Source organism: Haliaeetus albicilla, chromosome 29, assembly GCF_947461875.1.
Source record: "Haliaeetus albicilla chromosome 29, bHalAlb1.1, whole genome shotgun sequence".
Taxonomy (NCBI): domain Eukaryota; kingdom Metazoa; phylum Chordata; class Aves; order Accipitriformes; family Accipitridae; genus Haliaeetus; species Haliaeetus albicilla.
Window position 1 is genome coordinate 6346399 of NC_091511.1, and position 21075 is coordinate 6367473.

At 50.5% G+C, this 21075-nt stretch overlaps 1 protein-coding gene across 1 annotated transcript; it reads right to left on the bottom strand.

Moving 5' to 3' along the window:
- Positions 1-17967: 17967 nt before the first annotated feature.
- LOC138682868 (olfactory receptor 14J1-like) lies at positions 17968-20800 on the bottom strand. Its single transcript, XM_069774395.1, has 2 exons — positions 20605-20800; positions 17968-18956 (listed from the first exon to the last, which is right to left on the bottom strand). The coding sequence occupies exons 1-2, from the start codon at positions 20648-20650 to the stop codon at positions 17968-17970; spliced, it is 1035 nt and encodes a 344-aa protein (XP_069630496.1). The 5' UTR covers positions 20651-20800.
- Positions 20801-21075: the final 275 nt, after the last annotated feature.

The window sequence follows — 21075 nt, forward strand, 5'->3', positions numbered from 1 at the left end:
GCCCAGCTCAGCAGCAGAGGACCAGCCCAAGGCAGCACTTGCTCTGCCCCCTCTGGGCTCCCTCCAGCTGTCCCTGGGCCTCCAGGGGAACCTGCTGGGAAACAGGCTGAAGCAATCACGGATGTTCCCTCCCGCACCTGGGGAGAGACACTGCTTTCCAGCAGGGTCATTGCTCTGCTGAGAGACAGACTTAGGTCCAAGAATCCACTTGTCTGAGAATCATAGAATCACTGAGGTTGGAAAAGAACCTTACCAACAATTCCAACAATGAACCTAACACCAGCTAGTCCACCAATAAACAGTGTCCTAAACACAGTGTGTTTTAAATACCTCCAAGGAGGGTGACTCAACCCCTTCCCTGGGCAGCCTCTTTCTTCTGCCATCATTGGGCAGGACACACAGACAGTGACAGGCAGGGATCTCCTTTAGCCCTGCTGAGGGAAGGGAGCCAGCTGAGTCCATGGAGGCATCTCATGCTGGGTCTGTAGTCCTGGGGCTGGAAGGGGACTCAGCTCCCTCCCATGCCCATCACAAACCCACAGGAGCTGGGATCCCTCTTGCCTCAGTGTAGGTCTGCATGAAATAGGCACCTGCATGTCAGCTCCTTGCCTCAGCTGCCATGCTAAGTAATGTTCATGGAGGCCAGGAGTGAGGTGTTCAGACGCAAAAGTCTGGTGATATTGGAGGTGCCAGAGGTGGTCAAAGAGGTGTGCAGCTAATAGAGACAGATCAAAGATATGTGCAGGCAGATATAGAGACAGGACAAAATATGAGCACCTCTTTCTGGTGGCTCCTGGGAATTTCCTCTGGCCAATGAAATGACAGCTGATGCCCAAATTAAGGGCAATGGAACCTGTCCCTCCTCATGATGTTCAGGGTGGCCTATAGAGGCATTCATCTGATGGTATGTATTCATGTGCCATAGGGAGAGCTCAGTCTTTCTTTTCCTCTTCTCCATCTGTTGGATTTACTAGGTCTTGGCTGACAATATTGGCAGTTGTCTCATGTTCAGCCCCACATTGGGTTACAAAATTCAGAGCATCTACTCAGTTCGGTGTTCAGATCTAGGCCCACAAAGCTACAGGAGATGCCAGGGCTGGCTTGGGAATCATAGGGCCTATACGAAAAAGCAATTCTCCTTCAGGGAGGGTGTGTGACAGTTCCCCCAGATGGCATCTCGGTAAATATGATTTGGTGCTTTTGTGCCATTGACAGTTGCCATCAGTCAGAGGCACCAGTCATCAGATGCCATCAGAGAGGCAAATTCTGTCCCTTCTTCTACCCATTAGCTGCAGACATTGCATGATCACAAAATACATCACACCTGGGTCCTTTCTCACTTCCTTGACGATCCAACCAAGGAACAGCCCAAGCCATTTACCAGTGTTCCTGGGTACATCTTGCCTTCAAAGACAGCATCCTCCAAGCACAGCCATGGTTCATATCAAAACTCAGCTGAAACTCAAAAGGCAATTCAAGGGCACCAAGATGAGCTGTTGCTACGTCAGGAACAGTTAAAGAAGAAAGAGAGATACTACGGGACCACTATTAAATTAATTGATAATAGGAGTAGGCAGATCTGAGACTGCCAATGTCATCTTTGCCTCAGTTACCGCCAGCAAGGTCTCCCAGGCCTTTGTGCTTTGAGGCAGGACGCTGGAAGGGAAAGGGGAACAACCAGTGGTGGATGAGGATCACGCCAGGGCTTACCTAGCAAACCACACCCTTACCAGTCCATGGGAGCAGAGGGGCTGCAGCCAAGGGTACTGAGGAGGTGCTGGTCTGTTCTGATCCCAGTAAGGAAGGCACTCAGACTCTGTGAGGCATCATGAATTCTCCATGTTAATGGTCAGGTGCCTATGGGGGACTGGCAGTGCCCTGGCATTCACTGGCCAGGCAAAGCAACAGGGTGCCAACAGCCTGAAGGATCTTGGGACAACTTCTTAACAGAGCTGCTAGGCGGACCAACGAGGCTGATGCTCACCTGGACCTGACCCTGCCTCTCTTTGGGACAGCTTCCTTAGCAACACCTGCAGCCCCGGAGGGTGATTCCCTGGGCCTGCACCAGGCAGCGACTGTGTTTCTCTGCAGCACTTGCCCTTTCCTCCCTGGGTATTGACCATGTCTCTCCATTCCACATTCATGGACCCCAAACTACCAGTTGAGGAAACACATTTTGGTGAGGGGAAGACCTGCCCGAGGCACGCCTGCACTTTGTGAGTCCCAAGAGCTTGTGCAAATCTCGGGGTGGAGCTCATTTGCTACCCACATTTGTATTGCAGATGGTTGGGGAGCACCATTACCAAGCAGGAAGTGAGAGAGTTGCTCCCAGGACAAGATCTGCCTGATGGGGATGGAGCTTACAGCTGCAGTGTCTCCGAGTCATTGCCCCACATAAGGTGTGTTTGATATATGGCCGTGTTCCTGGAAATAATGCCATTTGGGTGACTTCTTCTCACCATCAAAACTAGGCAGGATGAATCCCATCCCTGGCAAAGAGCATGCATAAACTGAAGGAACTGCCCCTCACCTGCCCAGCGTTGGCCTTGGCATGGGGAGCACCTTCTGGGCCTGAATGGACAAGCACAGCTGTGCCCTGCCTGCAAAGCTCAGGAACTGTTCTCCACTCTTAAAGAGAAAATGAGCACATTTTTCATCAGCTGAAATGCATCAAACACTGCTCCTTCACAGACAATGTTTTCCCATGATGTCAAGGTGGAAATTTCCAGCCCAGGTACTATGCTCAGGAGAAGATATCCTGATCTTCCCCATTACACCCATGACACTGCTCTGCCTAGTATCCTGTGTATTGACTCTCACCACTCTCTCACGGGTTTCCACATGTCCTGCTTGAACTGACCATTTCCAAAGAAATCTTTCCAGCAGCCTGCCTGGATGTCTGCATTTCCCAGTGTCCATCCACCTTTCCTCCCCTCATTGGTCTCTACCCATTCAAACACCTCTCAGCTACCCAGGTGCTACTCAGAGCTTCAGGTGCTTTAAAACTGGCCTTGACTTTCAGTAGTCTGCTTGATGGTCTCTTGAGCCAACTCCTCCATTGTGTTTGTACCTGTTCTCCTGAGTATCTCACTGAAAGTGTTCCACTAAGGTGACACGCAGCAGAAAGTGGACTTCAGTGGAGGAAACATGGACTTCATACATTATTTTTTAATGAATTGTTTTCCTTTGCTCCTTTTTTTTTTTTTTTAATAATGGCAGGTAAGCAACATTCTTCTGTGATTGTGTGCAGCTGGTTCTCCAAATAAAGCCAGTGGGGATCTGTTCAAATGAGCTGAATCACTCAGCTACAGACTTTACTGGGAAAAGCTTGGATTTGAAAAATCATGATGCAAGTCCAGGTGACCACAGAGAGAAATGATGGATGGAGGTGGTGGTGAGGGACCACTGATGATGATGGGGCACAGGACAATGATCTCCCATACATTGTCTGACAGAAACAATCTTACCACTTCCTACATGTTCAGACATCATCCGCAGATGCTGTGGATCAATATGAATTGAAGGCTGAGATTATGTGTTCTGTAAGCGGCAAGACAAAGAAAACAAAGAGATGCTGATTTTTTTGTTACTTATCATTTCAATCTTCTCTGCTCGGCTACACTCCTGAAATTTCTCCAATGAGGCCCAAAAGACTTGAAGAGTTAGGGAAAGTGATGCACAGAGACATGGCTTGTTAGGGTGTTTTGCATGTTAAGGAGCCCTCTGGTGCCCAGTTCCTGAACTGCAGATACTGAAAGCAGGAACAAGCCTCTGACAAAGTGGAAGGCAGCAGAAAACCCCAAGTTTCTGAGGGTGTTGGAGGCCTCACTGAGGGCCAACACTGACAAAGCCATGCAGGGAATGCCCAGTCAATGTGTCGGTCCCTGGGGGCTAAATAGGCAAAAAACCGCGGAGACACTAGTTGCAGGTGGCAAAGGCAATGAGCTGGTGGCTCTGATCACATGTAAGCCCTTGGTGTTTGTTAATCATCAGAGTGGCCAAGCCCTGACCCCCAGGGCCTGGTAGAAGAGGTCCTTTCCCTCATGAATTGCTCAGGCCTCTACTGAGGGTCAGTGTGAGTGCGGGTGTGTGTACAACTTGGTGGTAGATTTTGTTGCTTTAAACACAAAGCTGTGGTGTTCTGGGGATCTGGCAATGCCTCTAAGTTCCCCACAACTCATCCAGCCTCCTTCATAGTCCTGCTGACAGTCCTCAATCACCTGAGATGTCCCAGTCCCAGACTTGTTTGCATCCCCAGATTGGATCCATATGCCCAGCACTACACTGCCATTACTCCGGCTGCCCTAAAATCCCAACTTGAACTATTCCACAGTAGCATGACTGCCACTTGCTCCTTCGGGTCCTCTTCTGGCCTGTAACACACTCTCTGCTACGCACACCCCGCTCTCTCCCTGCACTCGCACGAGTCTCCCAAAACCTTCTCACTTCCCCTGCAGCAATGAGACCTCACTCCAGGAGGTTCATGGATTCTCAAGGCTGATGTATGTGAGACAAGGGGAGCCAAAGGAATCTCAGTAGACATAATAAAGGGGGATGAAAGATGATGTTTAGTGCTTACATTGTTGAAATTAGCTGAGGCAGACAGTTCCTGATAAGAAACAGGAGCTGGCCTCAAGAGCCAGCCAAGACTGGTCTTGCAGCTTGGGTGAATACCAAGAAAACACTGAGCCTGCACAAGGAAAGAGGTTACTAGCGGTGACGGAGTCATCTATCTTCATCTCTGCGACCACCAGACGACCACCATAAAGAGGCACTGTGCAAGCGCAGCTGGGAGGAGACTATGGAAATGACCTCTCAGAGCTAATTTTAATATGAAGCGGGGATAGCTCATGCATATGTATAGGCATATTGTGAATATGTAATACCTGACTGTATAAACTTGAGGCGAACTGCCGAGTCGGGTGCTCACGACTTTGGTGGGACTACCCCCTGTGCTGCCAAGCGCTGCATGAACATACCTACTTTACAATCCCACTGACTGTGGAGTCTGCTTTCCACATGTCAGAAGTTTCCTGAATTCCAGGCAAGTGTGGGTAGTGAAGGAGAGGAAGACAGGAAGGTCGGCTCACGGGCCATGAGGAGCAGTGTTCAGCCACCCCCAGCAATGGGCATTCCCCATCTGCCAGGTTAAGGCATGCTCCCCTGATGGAACATTCTCATGTAACCCCTGGTTTGTGCAGGGTCCTGCAGCCACACTCCCAGGGCACACCTACTCCTCCTCCACCTACAGACATCAACTGCTTTCCATTGCTGGGCTCAGGTGTGGTTGTAAGGATTTGCTAAAGCCCTGAACCACCTCCTTGATTGTTGATAACTTCACCCTCTCTCACATCACTACACACCTCCAGTCACTGCCTAATCACTAACTGACAAGTTAGGAAGCTCTCAAGGCATTCCTCAGGTAATTACCATGTTTCTCCATTCAAGATTCATGCATTCGAGAAGCACCAGTTGAGGAAACACATCAAGATGTGTGAGGGGAGGATATCCCTGAGTCACCTCTGTACTCTTGGAGGTGTGAGTGCTTTTGCAAGGCTCCAGGAGTTCATCTGGTGCCATGCATTTGGTGTTCCCTTCTTGAAACGCAAAGCCTTGAGCTGATCCAGACTCCTTCAGAGTGTCCTATTGTACCACAGCACTTTTTGATGTTGATACATTTATTCATTTCATTCCTGTCATTCAGTCTTACTTGACAAGGTAGCTCTTAATTAATAGTGTGTAACCTCTGGAATGAAGTTTTTAGAGCATTGTTTTTTTCTCTCATTCCTGACTGTTACCATTTAATGGCAAGAGCTCTCTCCTGAGGGGAATGTTTCTTTGCATGGGTACTTGGAGAGATCATTCTTGTGCTTGGAGGAGGCTGTCCTGTCAGGCCTGTCAGATTTGCTCATGCTCCTTCACCCTTCAGAGCTGCTTCCCATGGCACCACCTGGATCAGTCTCCCAAGTAAGTCAAAGACTTCTCCTCTGGAGTCCAGAGTCTGTGCTCTGCTGCTGGGCTCCCTCACTGCCCTTTGGTGTCTGAGACCCCACAGTTTCATGGTCATGACGCCAAGGCTGACGCTGGTGATCACATCCTGACCAGCATTTCCTTGTTGGCCAAGGTCCAGGTGAGCATCAGCCTTGTTGGCCCACCTAGCAGCTCTGTGAAGAAGGTGTCCCAAGATCCTTCAGGCTGTTGGCACCCTGTTGCTTTGCCTGGCCAGTGAATGCCAGGGCACTGCCAGTCCCCCATAGGCACCTGATCATTAACCTGGGGAATTCCTCGGGTGACAAAAGACCTTTTCTGTTTCCTCTCCCATCATCAGGTAGTTTGTAACTGCCAGCACAATGTCACTCTTACTGACTCCTCTGATCCTCAGTGACAAAAGCTAACCCAACCTGTTGCTTGTTACATAGAGGACCTCTATAACTCCAAGCTTCCCCTTCATACAGGGGGCATCCACCCTCCTCATTCTTCTACATCCATGCTACACTTCCTGGGGTTCCACCCATCTAAAGGGACATAAAATTATCTGTACAATTCTCTCCTTAGAGTGCTAGACCTAAGGAAGAGCATTGTAAATGATGCCTCACAGATTCTGAGTGCCTTCCTTACTGGGATGTATTGGGTCTGGCTGAGATGGAGTTAATACTCCCCATGGCAGCCCTCATAGCACTGTGCTCTGCATCAGTAGCTAGAAAGGTGTTGATAGCACACCAGTGTTTTGGCTACAGCTGAGCAATGCTGGCACAGCATCAAGGCTGTCTCTCCAACATTTTTGTCCCCCCCTCAATGGCAGGCTGGGGCAGGGCAAGATCTTGGGAGGGGACATAACCAGGACAGCTGACCTAAACTAACCAACCAGATATTCCATACCATATGACGTCAGCTCAGATATAAAAGCTAAGTAAAGGGAGACGGAAGGGGGGGGCATTTTGTCTTCCGGAGCAACCACTACGCATACTGAAGCCCTGCTTCCCGAGAAGTGGCTAGACATCGCCTGCTGATGGGAAGTAGAGAATAACATCATTTGTTTTTTTTTCTTTGCTTTCGCGCGCAACCTTTGCTATCACTTTATTAAACTGTCCTTATCTTGACCCACGAGCCTTTTGTTATATTTTCTCCCCCCCATCCAGCTGAGGAGGGGGAGTGATAGAGCGGCTTTGGTGGGCACCTGGCATCCAACCAGGGTCAACCCACCACAGTCCTTTTTGGCGCCCAACGTGGGGCAAGACAACGGCAGTTTTGCATTAAGTGTTCTATAGCTAGCTATTAAGTGGCAAGCTCCTGTGCAGGTCACGGAGCTTGTTAGCTGCTTGCTTATCTCTAGCTTGCTGAGTTTGGGAACATGTTAATGCAAATAACGGCTGCGTGCTTTGTCCTGGCACTGATGGCTTTGTTTTGCTGTGGGAGCTATCTTGTGGGGAGAATGAAGGAACGCGGGAACGTGCTAATACAAATAATGTCGATGTGCTTTGTCCTGGCACTGATGGCTTTCCTGTGTTGTGGGAGCTATCTTGTGGAGGAGATGAGGGAACACATCTCCCTCTCCCTACCAGGCATTGATGTGAATGGTTTTATTATGCAGGCTCCCGAGGTCCTTGTTCACCCTTATGTAAGCTGTTTAATACTAATAATTAATACTGGTGGCATATTATGGGTATTGTGGAATCTGGTCTCGTCCTGGTATAAGAGAAGGCAAGTTTTAGGTGAGGCAATACTTAAATGTGCCCTCAAGCGACTGGTGCCTGGGTGGCAGGGTATATGGAAGGATTTGGGCAGATTCCTAGGACGGTTATCACCTCCCATAATCTGGGATTTTACATCTGAACAGGCAAGTAACCCTGGCAAACTGACACGCCACCTGATAGAAGGGTGCCTTGCCTATCCCAATGAAAACCAGCAGCTTCTCGCACTGTACTGGGGCCTGGCCTATGCCTACCGAGCCATAGTTCAACACTGTCAGAGGACCATGGTCGAGGCAGGGACCCAGACTGCATCTGAGGACACCATGCTCGAGATAGGGACCCAAACAACAACAACTACAGTAATTGCCCCAATAGTGAAAAGGAAGCAGTGGACAAGGAGATCAACGGGTCCATACCATCGATTAGTGAGGGAAGAAGAAGAAGAGGAAAAGCTTGATCTAGAAGCTGGTCCTTCAATAAGGAAACTGGAGGAAGGAGTGAGGGAACTTAAACAGGAAGCGGAAACTACCCGGTCCCTGACGTCCTCAGAACTTCGGGACTTGCGGAAAGATTACAGCCGCCAGCCAGGTGAGCGGATTGCTGCCTGGCTGCTCCGATGCTGGGATAACGGGGCTGATAGTCAGCAACTGGAAGGCAAGGAAGCCCAACAGCTGGGATCCCTCGCTAGAAACCGGGGAATTGAAAGAGGAATTGGAAAAGAGGCAGCAGTTTGCAGTCTCTGGAGCCGGCTCCTCTCAAGTGTGAGGGCAAGATATCCATTCAAGGAAGATCTTGTCAATTCCTCAGAAAAGTGGACTACCGCAGATGAAGGCATCCAGTACCTGAGAGAGTTAGCAGTGGTGCAAGTCATCTACAGTGATCTAGATGATGAGGAAGTTTCCAAAGATCCAGAGGATGTCCTGTGCACACGGGCCATGTGGCGAAAGGTGATTCAAGGTGCCCCAGCATCGTATTCTAACAGCTTGGCAGCAATGTATTGTCCAGATATGGAAACACCAACTGTGGAGAAAGTGTCGTCTTGGCTCCAAAACTTTGAGGAAAATCTCTGTGTCTCCTCATCCCTACAGGACAGTGCTTTGGCTGTTAGGGATGCTCCAAGAAATCAGTCCTCTCGTGCCCCAGTCAGAGGGAAAGGGAGCCCAAGGCGTATGCCACGTGGTACACTCTGGTTCTTCCTGCGTGACCAAGGGGAGGACATGAGGAAGTGGGATGGTGAACCCACCTTTAAGCTGGAAGCCCGTGTGCGTGAACTGAGAGGGAAGACAGCTGTTAAGAAGGGGTCACCCAAGAAGAAGGCTGTCAGCGTAGTTGCTGTAGAGGCCCAAGAAAGCACTCAGCGATCCTCCAGGCATAGAAGAACTGAAACTACCTCCCTTGATTCTGGTGAGGGGACTTCTGGTCTGGTACCGCAAGGATCGGACAGTGAATATTCTGATGAGGAACAGCAATAGAGGGTCCCTGCCTTCAGCCAGGAGGAGGAAAGGGATGACCGGATATACTGGACTGTGTGGATTCGATGGCCTGGCACATCAGACCCACAGAAGTATAAGGCTTTGGTAGACACTGGTGCACAGTGTACACTGATGCCATCAGGATACAGGGGCACGGAACCCATCTGGATCTCTGGAGTGACAGGGGGATGCCAAGAATTGACTATACTGGAGGCTGAAGTGAGCTTGACAGGGGACAAGTGGGAAAAGCACCCCATTGTGACCGGCCCAGAGGCCCCTTGTATCCTTGGCATTGACTACCTCAAGAGAGGGTACTTCAAGGACCCAAAGGGGTACCGATGGGCTTTTGGTGTAGCCACTGTAAATGCAGAGAAGATCAAACAGCTATCTACTCTGCCTGGCCTCTCGGAAGATCCCTTCATTGTGGGATTGTTGCAAGTTGAAGAACAGCAGGTGCCAATCGCTACCAGGACGGCGCACCGTCGGCAATATCGGACAAACCGAGACTCCCTGGCTCCCATCCATGAGCTGATTCATCACCTAGAGAGCCAAGGAGTCATCAGCAAGACTCGTTCACCTTTTAATAGTCCTATATGGCCAGTGCAAAAGTCTGATGGAGGGTGGAGGTTAACAGTAGATTATCGCGGCCTGAATGAAGTGACACCGCCACTGAGTGCTGCTGTACCAGACATGTTAGAGCTCCAATATGAACTGGCATCAAAGGCAGCCACGTGGTATGCTACAACTGATATTGCCAATGCATTTTTCTCCATTCCTTTGGCAGCAGAGTGCAGGCCACAGTTTGCTTTCACACGGAGAGGTGTCCAATACACCTGGAATCGACTGCCCCAGGGGTGGAAGCACAGTCCTACCATTTGTCACGGATTAATCCAAACAGCACTGGAACAAGGCGATGCCCCTGAACATTTACAATACATAGATGACATCATTGTGTGGGGCAACGAGGCAGAAGAAGTGTTTGAGAAGGGGAAAAGAATAATTCAGATTCTTCTGAAAGCTGGTTTCGCCATAAAGAAAAGCAAGGTCAAGGGACCTGCACAGGAGATTCAGTTCTTGGGAATAAAATGGCAGGATGGACGCCGTCATGTCCCTATGGATGTGGTTAACAAGATAGCATCTATGTCTCCACCAGCTAACAAGAAAGAAACACAAGCTTTCCTAGGCCTTGTGGGGTTCTGGAGAATGCATATTCCAGGTTATAGTCAGCTTGTGAGCCCTCTCTATCGAGTAACGCGGAAAAAGAACTATTTTGAATGGGGCCCTGAACAACAACAAGCCTTTGAGCATATCAGACAAGAAATAGCTCGTGCAGTAGCTCTTGGGCCTGTCCGGACAGGACCAGATGTGCAAAATATACTCTACACTGCAGCTGGGGATCATGGTCTCACCTGGAGCCTGTGGCAGAAAACACCAGGAGAAACCCGAGGTCGACCATTAGGGTTTTGGAGCCGGGGGTACCGAGGATCAGAAGCCCACTACACCCCGACTGAAAAAGAGATACTAGCAGCATATGAGGGGGTTCGAGCCGCTTCAGAAGTTGTTGGTACAGAAGCATATCTCCTCTTGGCACCACGATTGCCCGTGCTACACTGGATGTTCAAAGGAAACATCCCCTCTACACATCATGCAACCAGCGCTACATGGAGTAAGTGGATAGCATTGATCACGCAACGGGCTCGACTGGGGAAATCTAACCGCCCAGGAATTCTGGAAGAGATCATGGACTGGCCAGAAGGCAGAGATTTTGGAGCATCACCTGAGGAGGTGGCTCGTGCCCAAGAGGCACCACCATATAATGAGTTACCAGAAGACGAAAGGTGTTATGCTTTGTTTACTGATGGATCCTGTCGTGTGGTAGGGAACCATCGGAAGTGGAAAGCTGCTGTGTGGAGTCCCACACGCCAAGTCGTTGAGGCCACTGAAGGAGAAGGCGAGTCAAGTCAGTTTGCAGAAGTGAAAGCCATCCAACTAGCCCTCGACATTGCTGAACGAGAAAAATGGCCGGTACTCTACCTCTATACCGACTCCTGGATGGTGGCTAATGCCCTATGGGGGTGGCTACAGCAGTGGAAGAAGACTAATTGGCAACGCAGGGGTAAACCCATCTGGGCAGCAGCATTGTGGCAGGACATTGCTGCCCGTGTAGAACACATAACTCTAAGGGTACGTCATGTAGATGCTCACGTGCCCAAAAGCCGTGCCACTGAAGAACATCGAAATAATGAACAGGTAGACAAGGCTGCCAAAATAGAAATAGCTCAGGTGGACCTGGACTGGGAGCGTAAAGGTGAGCTATTTGTAGCTCGCTGGGCCCATGAGACATCGGGACATCTAGGGAGAGATGCAACATATAGGTGGGCTCGTGATCGAGGGGTGGACCTGACCATGGAGGCCATTACACAGGTCACTCAGGAATGTGAAACATGTGCTGCAATCAAACGAGCCACCAGAGTAAAGTCTCCCTGGAACAGAGGGCGGTGGCTGGGTTTTCGATATGGCGAGGCCTGGCAAATTGACTACATTGGACCACTGCCGCGAACACGCCAAGGCAAGCGCTACATACTCACCATGGTGGAAGCAACTACTGGTTGGCTAGAAACATATCCTGTAAACCATGCCACTGCCCGAAACACCATCTTAGGCCTCGAAAGGCAAATTTTATGGCGACACGGTACCCCAGAAAGAATTGAATCAGACAATGGGACTCATTTCCGAAATAACCTCATAAGCTCCTGGGCAAAGAAACATGGCATTGAGTGGGTGTACCACATACCCTATCACCCGCAAGCATCTGGGAAAATTGAGAGATATAATGGACTGTTGAAGACTATGTTGAGAGCGCTAGGCAATGGGACATGGAAGGATTGGGATACAAATTTAGCAGAAGCCACTTGGCTAGTTAACACCAGAGGATCTGCTAACCGTCCTGGTCCTGCCCAAACAAAACCCCTACATACTGTGGGAGGAGATAAGGTCCCCGTAGTGCACATGGGGAAGTGGCTGGGGAAGGCAGTGTGGATTGCACCTCCCATGGGAAAAGGCAAACCCATTCGTGGGATTGTCTTTGCTCAGGGACCTGGGTGTACTTGGTGGGTAATGCGGAAGGATGGGGAGACCCAGTGTGTGCCTCAAGGACATTTAACCTTGGGGGGAAAAATAATCTGTGATGTGAGTTGTATGTTGTAGGAAGTAATGTAGCAGGAATGACCTGAACTGCAGAGGAGTGAACTTCGCAAGGAACCAGACAAGTGCATCGGTGACCCAAACCAAGCCAGTGTTGGGGCCCAACGATCGAACATACTGCTTCTCCTGTCCTGACCACTCATCTTGATGGATGGGGCCCAAGTCATAACCTGTGTGTGAACATCAGGAAGAGTGGAAGAAGCCCATGGAATATCTATCTCTTAAAGGACAGGGGATAGTAATTAATAAGAATGTATAAATCCGTACGTTGGGTATAAAAGTGGTTTAAGTATGTAGTTTCAGTTGTAAGTGTTCGTAAGAAAGGATTTCAGTAATGAGAATTCAATACAATAGTATGGTTAGAAGATATCTGTATTAAGTTATGTGGAACCTGAGCAGGACGCAAATGGTATGGAATAAGGGGTGGAGATTGTATTGGGTCTGGCTGAGATGGAGTTAATACTCCCCATAGCAGCCCTCATAGCACTGTGCTCTGCATCAGTAGCTAGAAAGGTGTTGATAGCACACCAGTGTTTTGGCTACTGCTGAGCAGTGCTGGCACAGCATCAAGGCTGTCTCTCCAACATTTCTGCCCCCCCTCAATGGCAGGCTGGGGCAGGGCAAGATCTTGGGAGGGGACATAACCAGGACAGCTGACCTAAACCAACCAACCAGATATTCCATACCATATGACGTCAGCTCAGATAGAAAAGCTAAGTTAAGGGAGACGGAGTGGGGGGCATTTTGTCTTCCGGAGCAACCACTACGCATACTGAAGCCCTGCTTCCCGAGAAGCGGCTAGACATCGCCTGCTGATAGGAAGTAGAGAATAACATCATTTGTTTTTCTTTGCTTTCGCGCGCGCAACCTTTGCTATCACTTTATTAAACTGTCCTTATCTTGACCCACGAGCCTTTTGTTATATTTTCTCCCCCCGTCCAGCTGAGGAGGGGGAGTGATAGAGCGGCTTTGGTGGGCACCTGGCATCCAACCAGGGTCAACCCACCACAATAGTAAAAGCATTGGAATATACAAATGATGCACAGTGCAACTGCTCACCACCCGCCAACTGATGCCCAGTTAGTCCCCGAGTGGTGATCCCCCTGCCCCCACTCCCCCCAGTTCACATACTAGATGTGATGTCACATTGCATTGAATGCCCCTTTGGCCACTTTGGGACAGCTGCCCTGGCTCTGTCCTGTACCAACTTCTTGTGCCCCTCCAGCTTTCTCGCTAACTGGTCATCAGAAGCTGAAAATTCCTTGACTTTAGGCTAAACCCTACTTAGCAACAACTGAAAACATCAGCGTTACTGACATTCTTCTCATACCTAACTCAAAAACATAGCACTATACCAGCCACTAGGAAGATAATTAACTCTATCCCAGCTGAAACCAGGACACTATCCACCCCTTATTCTATACCATTGACGTCATGCTTACTTCCCATACTTTCAGTTATATCCTGGTCAATAATCATCACCCTTTCTGTCCTTTTGGGATATATAGACAATGATATATGTGTATATATATATGTCTACACACACAGAGATATCATTCCTTTAGTTTATGGGTCATGTTCATAAAAAGTTCATTGAGTTCATTTAGTTCCCGACTCTGGGCTCCATCTGTCATACCAATCTTTCTGGGCAGGAGGGATGGTGCAAAGTCCTCTCAGTCGGCAGAGCAGGATTAGGCTTCAGTGTGGCGTGATGAGCAGGCGACATTGGACGCAGCAGGACAATGGTGTGCACTGTTGGATTGTTGCCTGCTGGAGTCAGTTCTGGTTCCATCACTACTGCACTTCACTCAGTTTTATCACAGTTCATTCTTGCTTGATCTAAGTGATTCTTACTGTAGTACTATGGATATAGCAGATAACAGTTATAGTACTGACAACAGACAGTAGCGGGGTTATATAGCAACTAATGTCATACAGTTTAATTCTGGCTATTCTCACTTAAAATCATATCCCCTTGAGGCACACATCGGACTTCCCCATCTTTTCGCATCACCCACCAAATGCACCCGGGCCCTTGAGCTAAAGCAATCCCACCAACGGGCTTGCCTTTGCCTGAGGCAGGAGTAACCCAGACTGTCCTCCCTAACATATGTCGCCTCCTCAGGTCCCTCACAGTATTTTGAGGTGTTGCACTCCTTTAACTCATAATCTTCATGAGTAAAATTCCCCTGTTCTCCACACATCTCTACAGTACAGCTATTCATGTTTGATGGTGCTTTTCTAGCCCGTCTTTAGTCCTTGAAAAGGGAACCACACTATATCTGAACACTTGCCAAAAATCACGCATGGACGCAAAATTAACCTGAATTAAACCTTATGTATTAGAACAAAATTCAGCTGTGTATGGATTGAGCAAGAAATGATGACCCCCTCTTCTTTCACTTTTTTTTCCCATCATTTTCTCAGGCTTTGGGAAGACAGAAAACTAGTAAATGTGAAATTCATGGGTGCCAATGATTGAATTCTCATCCTCAGCCTCAGCTGAATCCCTTCTCCTTGGGCAACACTGAAAGGCACAGGCTAAGATGTTTTGGTACATGGGCAGATGCCTGATCCGCTATCAAGACAGCAATGGGAGCAATTGCATGATGCTGCAGGTAATGAAAGGGGGCACATACTTCATGGGTTTGCTGCCCGGGGTAGAAAATAGCCCAGAAACCAGCTCAGAAACAACAAAGGAGGGTACAAAATAAGAAAAGCATGGCTAATGGGGGAAGGATTAACAGGTGTGGCAGGTAAACCCCAGCCAGCAACTAAGCCCATACCCAGTCCTCGCTCATTCCCCCCAACAGCAAGATAGGGGAGAGGATCAGAAGGGCAAAAGCAAAAAACTCATTGGTTAAATTAAGTCCAGTTTAATAAGTGTAGTAACGAGGCAAATGCAAGCAAAGCAAATGAGGAATGAATTCAGTACTTCCCATTGGCAGGCAGGTGTTCAGCCATCTCCAGGAAAGCAGGGCTCCATCATGTCCAACAGTTACTTGGGAAGATAACCACCATCACTCTGAACCTTCCCCATTTCCTCCTTCTTCCCCCAGCTTTCTATTGCTGAGCGTAATGTCTTATGGTATACAAGATCCCTTAAGTCAGTTGGAGTCAGCTGTCCCAGCTGTGTCCCCTCCCACACACTTGTGCCCCCAAAGCCTACTCGCTGGAGAGGCAGGGGGAGAAGAAAAGGGCTTGGCGCTGTGCAAGCACTGCTCAGCAGTGACTAAAACATTGGTGTGTTAGCAACACTGTTTCCGTCACAAATCTAAAACATAGCGCCATACAAGATACTATGAAATTAATTAATTCTGTCATGAGCTCACATACAACAGCCCACCCATGTTGGCTCTGCCTACCTCTACCCCTCTCCACTGAATGAGCTGCCACATGTGCCACATTGGGGTTTGTGATGCAACAAGTCAAGCAGCAAGAGAAATGGCCTCACACTCCACCTCCCAGCCGTTCCATCTTCACCTTCCTCTGCATCTCCCCTCTCCCAAGATCTCAGCGCTGCGGGGTACATTTTCCGACACTCCAGGTGACAGCACTGGGCCTGCCTCAGCACCTGGCCAATTGGGTTCTTTCCAAAGAAGTGACCTCAAAATCCACCTCCCACCTACCATGCCTCTCCTTGCATCATCCTCTTCTGGAAACAGGAGTCACCTCCCACCCAGCCTCCCACAACCCTGCCCCTTTACCTGCCTCTCCTCTCCCCTCCCCAGCACTGTCTTTCTGCTGGGCAGGCAGAAACGTGCTCCCCCACCCCACGGGGACTGCAGAGCCCTGGTGGGACAGCTGGAGTGGTGGGAGGGCAGCCATGGGTGCCAAGGGCTCCTCAGGAAGGCAGGTGGAGGGTGAGGAGGCGGAGGGGAGCTCTGTGCAAAGGGGAGGCTGGTGTGCACAGAGCCTTGCCTTGGAGGAAGCCTCATGGTCACAGGTCCTCGATGACATGGCAAGTTGAAGCACCCCCACAGTCTGCTGGGAGGGCAGCAGGGCTGGGCACAAGCAAGCCAAGAGACTCCTGCAGGGTGTGGAAGACAGCTTTTTGACAGAGACACTCAATGAGCTGTCTAGGGCTGGTCTCTTCCTGACAGACAGGGTGGATCTGGCTGGGGATGGGAAAGAGGAGGGCAGCCATGGCTGCTACCACCATGAGATGGTGGAGAAGTAGGACAACTAGCAGAATGGCAGTGCGGGACTGCAGGAGAGCTGCTTTCTGGTAGCTGAGGATCTGCTTGGACTGTGTTGTGGTTTCAGCCCAGCTGGTAACAAAGGACCACACAGCCACTCGCTCACTCCTCCTGCCCCCCTCTGGTGGGATGAGGAGGAGAACCAGAAAGTGGAAAAGAAAAAAAAAAAACAAACCGCAGAACCTCATGGGTTGCGATAAGGACAATTTACTGGGACAACACAAAAAGAGAAGTTACAACAACAACAACAACAACGGTACTAATAAAAGAATATACAAAACGAGTGATGCGCAGTGCAACTTCTCACTACGCGGAACCTGACGCTCCACCAGTTCCCCCACTGAAAACAGAGAGACACCTCCCCACCCCGCTCCCCATTTATATGATGAGCATGATGTCACATGGTATGGAATAGCTCTTTGGCGAGTTCAGGTCAGCTGTCCTGGCTGTGCCCCCTCCCAGGTTCCTACGAAAATGAACCCTATCCCAGATGAACCCAGGACAGACTGTCCTGGAGGAGAAAGGGCCTTGAGTCCCTCCTGGATCTTCAGGGACAACGTCCTCAAAGCCCAGGCCGAAGCCAGCCTGATGTACAGGGAGTCGAGCAGGACCTGGCAAGAGGTTAGCGTGGATGAACAGGGACCCCCCTGACTTAGGAGGTCCAACACCAGAAGGAAGTGCAGGGAGGCTGGAGGGGGAACAGCCTGCCCGGGAGGCAGACAGACACCTGGCCTGTGTGTGCAGGCATGGAGCCAGCAAAGCCAGAGCTTGGTCGTGGCTGGAAATGGCCATGCATGGGGAGGGCACCCAGAAGGGCTTCTCTAAATGTGTTGTCAGCACAAGGACGGCAACCGAGGGAACCACTGGTCCCAACTGGCAGTGGGGCAGGGGATGGAGTGACAAAGCCAGTGTAAATACAGCAATTCCTCAGAACCAAGATTCTCCCTTGAGAGTCCTGCCACACAGCAGGACTGGGACCGAGATGTCAGAGCACTCAGGGCTTACACCTAGCCAGGAGCTGAGAAGAAGAGTGTGGGAGTGGAAAGAGAGCAGCTCTGGGAAGACCAAGCGCTGGTGCTGCCTGGCAGTGCTGCTGTGCTGAGACTCTTTTCCCCTTCCCCTCTGCACAAAGTCAACACCCTGCAGCTTCACCAAGATCTCAGAGGAAGGATCTCAGGCAAACAAGTCCCTGCAGGGTCCTTTACTGTGTTGAAATACAGAGAGAGCACCGCGCCTCATTTACACAGCCTCAGGGTCAAATTCTACAGGTAGACAGTGAATTACAAGTGGGGTGAATCATAAAATTTCATTGTGAACATTATCACTAGAAAAATAAAGAAAACACCACGGCCACCACAAAGAAGAATCAGAGAAGACAGGCTGAGCCTGTAATGAGTTCCATTATGAATGCTCTGCAGAAGAAAACAGGGCGTTAATTGCTTCTGAAAAGCACCCGCTCATCATTTTCCTCAGGGCATCCTTGAGCTCCTGGTTCCTCATGCTGTAGAGGAGGGGGTTCACTGCTGGAGGCACCACTGAGTACAGAACTGCCACCACCAGATCTAGAACTGGGGAGGATATGGAGGGGGGCTTAAGGTAGGAAAACAAGGCAGTACTGACAAACATGGAGACCACGGCCAGGTGAGGGAGGCACGTGGAAAAGGCTTTGTGGCGTCCCTGCTCAGAGGGGATCCTCAGCACGGCCCTGAAGATCTGCACATAGGAGAAAACAATGAAAACAAAACAACCAAATGCTAAACAGACACCTAGCACAAGAAGGCCAACTTCCCTGAGGTAGGAGCGTGAGCAGGAGAACTTGAGGATCTGGGGGATTTCACAGAAGAACTGGCCCACAGCATTACCTTGGCAGAGTGGTAGTGAAAATGTATTGGCCGTGTGCAGCAGAGCATAGAGAAACCCACTGGCCCAGGCAGCTGCTGCCATGTGGACACAAGCTCTGCTGCCCAGGAGGGTCCCGTAGTGCAGGGGTTGGCAGATGGCAACGTAGCGGTCGTAGGCCATGATGGTGAGGACACAATACTCTGCTACTGCCAAGAAGGCAAAAAAAAAGACCTGTGTAGCACATCCCCAGTAGGAGATGGCCCTGCTGTCCCACAGGGAATTGGCCATGGATTTGGGGACGGTGGTGGAGATGGAGCCCAGGTCGAGGAGGGAGAGGTTGAGGAGGAAGAAGTACATGGGGGTGTGGAGGTGGTGGGCGCAGGCTACGGCGGTGATGATGAGGCTGTTGCCCAGGAGGGCAGCCAGGTAGATGCCCAGGAAGAGCCAGAAGTGCAAGAGCTGCAGCTGTCGCGTGTCTGCAAATGCCAGGAGGAGGAAGTCAGTGATGGAGCTGCTGTTGGACATTAGCTTCTTCTGGGCATGAGGCACTGTTCAAGAGGGAAAGAGATTGACAAGTTAGAATAGACTTCTCTGAGCTAAACCTAACGCATTTCTCATAGAAACTCCACCAAAGCCTCCTCTCCTATTTCAGGAAGCCCTTTGGCAGGTCCCTTTCATGAGATACGCTTAGTGCTGGCTGAGGGTGCCACTAGGAGCAGCGGGCTCTGCTGTGGGGTGCAGGGGAGTCAGTCCTGCCCTACAGCAGGTGGTAAATAGGAACATGGGGGAATCTTAGATTAAATCCACTTGTCATATCAAAGAGCTTTTCAGCATTGTCACTGCCAATGCAACCAAAACTGGGGATTTTGTTTTGAGTATTTGTTCTGGTTTCCACACGCCCCTTAAGGAAGTGCTTTTGGCAGGGAAAGAAGTGAATGTCCTAAAGATGGGATGTCCTGAAAGGAGAGTTTTGTCATTTGTATCACTGGGAGCCTGGGGTTTAGGAGGGGACTGGGATATTTTACTCACATGGACAAATGTCTGAAATGCACCCAAATCCCCCCTCCCCATTCCTCTCCAGTGACAAGAACAAGAGGAGCAGGGACAGGAGGACAAAAATGGATAAACACTACAGACCTGCTGCCAATGGAGGCAGGAGAGGGACAGATGGTAGGGTATTTGATAATTTCTTCTCTTCAGGGCTGAAGCCACTGAGAAGGTGACTGAGTCCCCATGGCCGTAAAGGCAGAGGCTCTGCTGGGTGGGAGAAAAGACCAAGGGTTTTCTCCGCTGATGGCAGGGAGATGCCTGAACCCCCCCTCTCATGGCATTTCTGGGAGCAGCTCCCTCCTCTCACTCCCTGCCCCTGTCTCTGCTGCCTGGAGCTGTCCCTGTCAGCAGCTGCTTCTCTGTCCCCTTGTCTGATCCCTGTCCCTGCTCACAGACCCATTCCCACCCGCTGTGTGCTCAGCTCTGCCCTGCAGACCCCTCCTGGCAGCCGGGCACTGCCCAGGGACATCTCTGTGTGTGCAGGGGTTAAGGAGCACCTCAGACAAGTGCTAAGGACAACTGGGGTCTCGGTGCCTTCTCCAGAGGGGACAAATAAATTTTAATGTCACACTGCCCACCCACCCACCAGGAGGATAAAAGTTCAAAGCAAAGACTCCTTACCTTTCAGGAAAATACTGCCTTGATGTTCTTCTTGAAAGTCCCCTCGGAAATGCCCAGGGCTGAGCTGGAGCTCTGAGCAAACCTGACCCACACAGCACGCTGTCGACAGCAGAAGCACCCTGCTCTGCCCTTCCAGGGGTCATTTCTTTCACCCACACCTTCTCCCCACACTGTCATGGGGAGTTCCCTGCGCAGGCTGAGTGCTGACCCTGGCAGGCAGCAAAGTCCCTGCTCCATCACTCAGCCCCTGAAACACCAGGACCCTGCTCTGAAGGACAGCCCTGGGCACCCCTGCATGCACACCCGGCTTCACAGCCCTGCAACCTTCCCTGAGAGAAGGCAGCTTTCATACCTTGTCCCTCTGACAGGGCAGCAGGGAAGCCCTGCTCTGGAGCACATCCTTCTCCTCTACACCAGAGAAATGAAGCCAGTCCCCCTGCCAGATCCCATACACTGTCAGCTGTGGCGGTTTTCGGAGATCCCTGCAGGAACTGAAGCTCTATTGCCCTGCACCCACAGACTTACCATGCAGAGGGCTGGGAAGATTTCTCCCGCAGTGAGCTCTCAGCATCCTCCCACTCCACACTGCCTTTAAGCTCTCTCTGCCTTGCAGGTCTCCTCTCGATGCCTGCAGGCAGTGCCCCCAGCCCTGCTCCTGGGCAGAGCTGTCTCTCTGCAGCGCTGCCCGCTTGCCATGAGCTCCCTCTGTCCCAGGAGCCCAGCCCAGCTCAGCAGCAGAGGACCAGCCCAAGGCAGCACTTGCTCTGCCCCCTCTGGGCTCCCTCCAGCTGTCCCTGGGCCTCCAGGGGAACCTGCTGGGAAACAGGCTGAAGCAATCACGGATGTTCCCTCCCGCACCTGCAGAGAGACACTGCTTTCCAGCAGGGTCATTGCTCTGCTGAGAGACAGACTTAGGTCCAAGAATCCACTTGTCTGAGAATCATAGAATCACTGAGGTTGGAAAAGAACCTTACCAACAATTCCAACAATGAACCT

Bases quoted from the DNA above. Each gene is read 5' to 3' on its own strand.
- LOC138682868 (XM_069774395.1), bottom strand. From the start codon at position 20,650: ATGCTGAGAGCTCACTGCGGGAGAAATCTTCCCAGCCCTCTGCATG. The intron at 18,957-20,604 runs GTAAGTCTGTGG...CCTCTTGAACAG, and splicing joins TCTTCCCAGCCCTCTGCATG to TGCCTCATGCCCAGAAGAAG.